At 40.9% G+C, this 4,627-nt stretch overlaps 1 protein-coding gene across 1 annotated transcript in view; it reads left to right on the plus strand.

Moving 5' to 3' along the window:
* Positions 1 to 2,344, plus strand: part of DKK1 (dickkopf Wnt signaling pathway inhibitor 1) — a 5,327-nt gene extending 2,983 nt beyond the window's left edge. The window contains 2 exon segments of the mRNA XM_006144379.3: positions 1,463 to 1,606; positions 1,740 to 2,344. Coding sequence (XP_006144441.1) covers positions 1,463 to 1,606; positions 1,740 to 1,993 — 398 coding nt within the window. The 3' untranslated portion in view covers positions 1,994 to 2,344.
* Positions 2,345 to 4,627: the final 2,283 nt, after the last annotated feature.

Genomic DNA, 4,627 nt, shown 5'->3' on the forward strand with positions numbered 1-4,627 from the left:
AGTGCGACACCGATGAGTACTGTGCGAGTCCCACCCGCGGAGGGGCCGCGGGCGTGCAAATCTGTCTCGCCTGCAGGAAGCGCCGGAAACGCTGCGTGCGTAACGCTATGTGCTGCCCGGGAAATCACTGCAAAAACGGTGAGTCCTGTAGCTAGCTCACTTTGGGACTCCAGTCGTCCCGCCTTTACCTACGGATCGCAGGAAATGCTCTCGCTGTGCAAACGCTGCGGCGCCACCTGCAAATGAGAGCTCAGCAACCCCCCCCCCCCCCACAATCTCATATCGCGGAGTGTTTGATCTGGGAGAAGAAAGGTCTCTGAGCTCCATTTCGTCTGTGTCCCTCAAAGATTTAACAGGATGGCTTACCTTCTAGTGGGCTATTCCACAAAAATTTGTCTGGGGAGAACCTTGAGGTGATTGGGAAGGGATCGGGAGGGGGGTCGGACTGAAAACAAATTAAGAAGAAAAAAGAAAAACCAAGGGAATCAGCTTTGGGGTGTAGCTGCCCTTCCCATTTTTCTTATGGTGACTCTGGACTTTGGCAGACCGGCCTCTCTCCTGACCCCCACTGAAACTGTTGTCAGAGGATAGAATGATTTATTTGCACTGGGCTTTTTTTTTTTTTTAATAAATAGGGTTTTGATATTGCAGTCCACTCCTGTCTTCAGCCAGCCCCAGACCACCGGCACTGATACCTAGCTCCTCTGGGAGGTTTCAGAGTAAACCCATATGAATCATCAGCCTCCGAGAACGCTGCTGCCACCTGCAGGCTACTGCTGGCTATTTATAAGAGAGATTTTGATACTTTCTCACCCTGGTTTCTCCAGCCCCGCCTTCTTTCACCCCCTGCTCCCTTAAAATAAGTACTCCTCCCTCCAACCACATAGCCACTAAAATTTAGTGTCTCAAAGAGGTAGACTCAGACAGCCAAAGAGGTCTCCAGAAATAAACTTGCAGGGTGGCGACCCTCCTTAGGACCAAGCGGTACTGCAGTATAAACTTACAAAATCTCTGTAATATAGAAATTATACAGTAAGCTAACTGGTGGGTAAGATGGTAATCTTCCAGGCAGCTGAAAATGTATTTGCTTAACTTAGTCTGGTAGTACCCATATAGAACCAAGGGCAGAGAAGTTATTTTTAAGAACAATATTTTAAGTGACTGATTTTCTTATCCCAAGGTTGATATTAAAATGAGTAGAAATCTCATTGCTGCGACCACAGTCGGTAAGACAGTGTTTTAAATGGCTCTGCTGGGGATGTTGCACGTGACTGCAGAGTGTACACAGTGGTGCCTCTGGCCACAGAGAGTTTTCCATTAATACTAGGGAGGGAGTTGGGCTGGTCTTTGAAGGAATGCCACTGCAGTGAGGTGCCCCAAGTTGGTGGCGGGCGTAACAGACTGGCACGGCCACAGCTAGCATTACAGCCAGGGAGTTAATCACTATCTCCTGCTTTCTTAGGAATATGTATGCCTTCTGATCATAATCATTTCAATCGAGGAGAAATCGAGGAAACCATCGTGGAAAGCTTTGGAAATGATCACAGCATCCCGGATGATCAGTCCAGAAGAACCACACTACCTTCAACAATCTATCACACCAAAGGTACCTTCAGAGACCTGAAGATTCGCTGTTCTTCGTTAGCACATCAGAAATGTCTTTTGAATGATCTTTCTCTAACGTAATGATGGAGGCTTAGCAGTAACCATGTACATGTCGTCTGTCTCTTCCTTTGTAGGACAAGAGGGTTCTGTCTGTCTCCGATCTTCAGACTGTGCCACAGGGTTGTGTTGTGCCAGACACTTCTGGTCCAAAATCTGTAAGCCTGTCCTCAAAGAAGGTCAAGTGTGCACCAAGCACAGGAAGAAAGGCTCCCATGGGCTGGAGATATTCCAGCGCTGTTACTGTGGAGAAGGTTTGTCTTGCCGGATACAGAGAGATCACTATCAAGCCAGTAATTCTTCGAGGCTTCATACCTGTCAGAGACACTAAACCAGCTATCCGAATGCAGTGGACTTCTTCTATAGAATCTATGCTACAAAACTTTTCATGAATTGTATCAGCTCAACCCTGAGGATGTACAAACTCTCTGGTTACAGTTAAGCATTCCAATAACACCTTCCAAGAATCTGGAGTGTAAGAGCTTTGTTTCTTTATGGAACTTTCCTGTCATTGCAGTAAATTACTGTGCTGTAAATTCTCAGTGTGGCACTTAACCTGTAAATGCAACAAAACTTTTAATTATTTTTCTAAAGGTGCTGCATTGTCTATTGCTTCTCTTGTTATGTAAATTTTTGTACACATTGATTATTATCTTGACTCTAATAAATATTCTATATTGAATTGGAATAGATTCAGTTTATAGTTCATAAGTGCATAGCCTTTTGCCCTTTCAATTCTAAGACCTGAACTGTATGGAGCTCTTGGAATGACAAATAATAGGTATTTTAAATATAACATGGAAATACTAGCTTATTTCCTGAAATGTTCAATATCGGTGCTTAAATTATATTTCTCTCAAGGCTATGATAGTCCTTGAAGTAAAATTTAACATTCAATATCATGAAATGTTATAAACATAGATAAATTTGGGGGTTGTGAACCAGAGGGATGTGTGAGTGTGTGTCCAATGCACACTATAGAAACAAGAATGTGTCGTGTTTAAAGAAGACCAGAGAAAACTGTCTAAAAGTAAGACAGTATTGATCAGTGCTAGAGTAATTAAAGGAACGTGCTCTCCATCAATAAACTTAAATGATCATGGTAGAATGAGGTTGAATCTTACTTTAGTACTTTCAAGAGCAGTTTCCAATAAATTAACAATAGCTACCCAAATGGTCAATACCTATTGGGCAAGGAAAGAAATTGTCACAATTATATCAAAGTAAATAGTGCTTGCCAGAAAGAGAATGTTTACGTGTGAATATACAGTTGACAAATACATGCAGATTTTGTACCAAATAAGTTCATTTGAAGTGTCTTAAATACAATTCACTGCATGCAAAGAAGATGTGTTCTAATTAATTTGATTTTAAAATAATCACTACATAAAAATGACAAATTCCTCCTCATGCCACTCCTTTCTTGCTACATGGGTTAACTATTTCAATTTTTGCTTAACCTTGAAATATATTGATTGAAATGAAGATAGGAATATGTTGTTTAAAAGAAAACCCACAGAAACGAAATATACACCATGCTTGCAATTTTTACTTGCCAAATTTGATGTTATTTATTTATTTTCTCCCATAAGTGAGAGACAGAGACCAAATTTGATATTGTTTATATTCTTGAAAGGGGAAAACCACCTTCCCACTTTTTGCTTATTCTGTAGGATTTTAGAAGTCTGCATCAAAACCACAAAATGCTGTATTTAAGGCATTCAAAGGATAGCAGTGACTATTCAATTGTCCAGAAAGTTTCCTTAAATAACACAGATGTCCTAGAATGTCTGTTGTGTTTGTGTTTCCGGAAGTAGTTCAATTTCAAGGGGCTCAGACAACAGGACGCAAGCTTTGGTTGGGTCTTCATGGAGAGGGGAGCTGGCAGGATGTCTGTTGTTAAATTCCTTTTGTCTGGAAAGCTCAGCTTCCTCACCCAAGAGCAACTTTCTTTTTCTACATGTGCTTGTTTTCTGAAGTGCCAGGAAGGCCAGCACTAAGGCCTGCCGTCTCCAATAAAGCACAATAGAGGAAGGGAAACAGGAAACCCTTTCTTCAGAAAGAAGAAAGAAGGGCCTTCTGTTTAAGAGGGGAAAGGAGCAAATGTTTAAAGGGCCTTGGTTATTGGATCCCTTCCTTTCTACAGGAACTGAATCAGCAAGAGACTCTGTCTTTGCACATCTCAGCGTACCAACCCTAGCTCTAGGCTTCTTGCTCTCCGTCTCAGAATGGGTTGGGAGGAAGAAAGCCAACCAAAGACAAGCCTCTTCTTCCTAGCCACAAGATAGAAGTTGGGAAGGGATTTCCATGAAAAAGAATATTTATAACACATGTAAAACATTGGAAAAGAATATCAAGAAAACTATAGCTACTTGATTAGCTAGTAATGGAGGTTGGGAGATTATGTATGACTTCAATACAAATTCAAAAATAGAACTAATTTAGAAATCGAAAACATTTTAAGATCATGGCTGCTTACAAAGTTTTAGTTGTTGTTTAACTGGTAAACAATTTATTTGAATGGAAAATACATGTACATGGGAAAATGTCACATGGTATTTTTTTCTTCACATGTTTAACATTGCCCTGCACTTTGCTCTTTTTAATTTATGTGTCTTGCAATTATTCTCTACAATACATTGGGAGGTGACTCATTCTTTTGAAAGGTTGCCATAAATCCGTAGCAAGTTGGAACAGCTATTCCATAATTTACTTAACCAGTTACTATTGATAGACAGTTAGGTTGTTGCCAGAGATGTTGCTGGAACAAAGTGCCAAGAGTATAATGTCGTTGACATTGTTGTGTCCGTGTGCTGGTGTAATTGTGGGGTGATGACTGATTTTTTGAAACCAAAATCACAAAGCAAGCTTTTTGTAGTCACTCATATGGTCTACTTGGGCAAAATGTGAAGATGCCTGTTTATCTGATGTAGCGGGGATTAAGCGCTTGCTAAATTCTATCGAA

Source organism: Tupaia chinensis, unplaced genomic scaffold, assembly GCF_000334495.1.
Source record: "Tupaia chinensis unplaced genomic scaffold, TupChi_1.0 Scaffold000118_1, whole genome shotgun sequence".
NCBI classification, from domain to species: domain Eukaryota; kingdom Metazoa; phylum Chordata; class Mammalia; order Scandentia; family Tupaiidae; genus Tupaia; species Tupaia belangeri.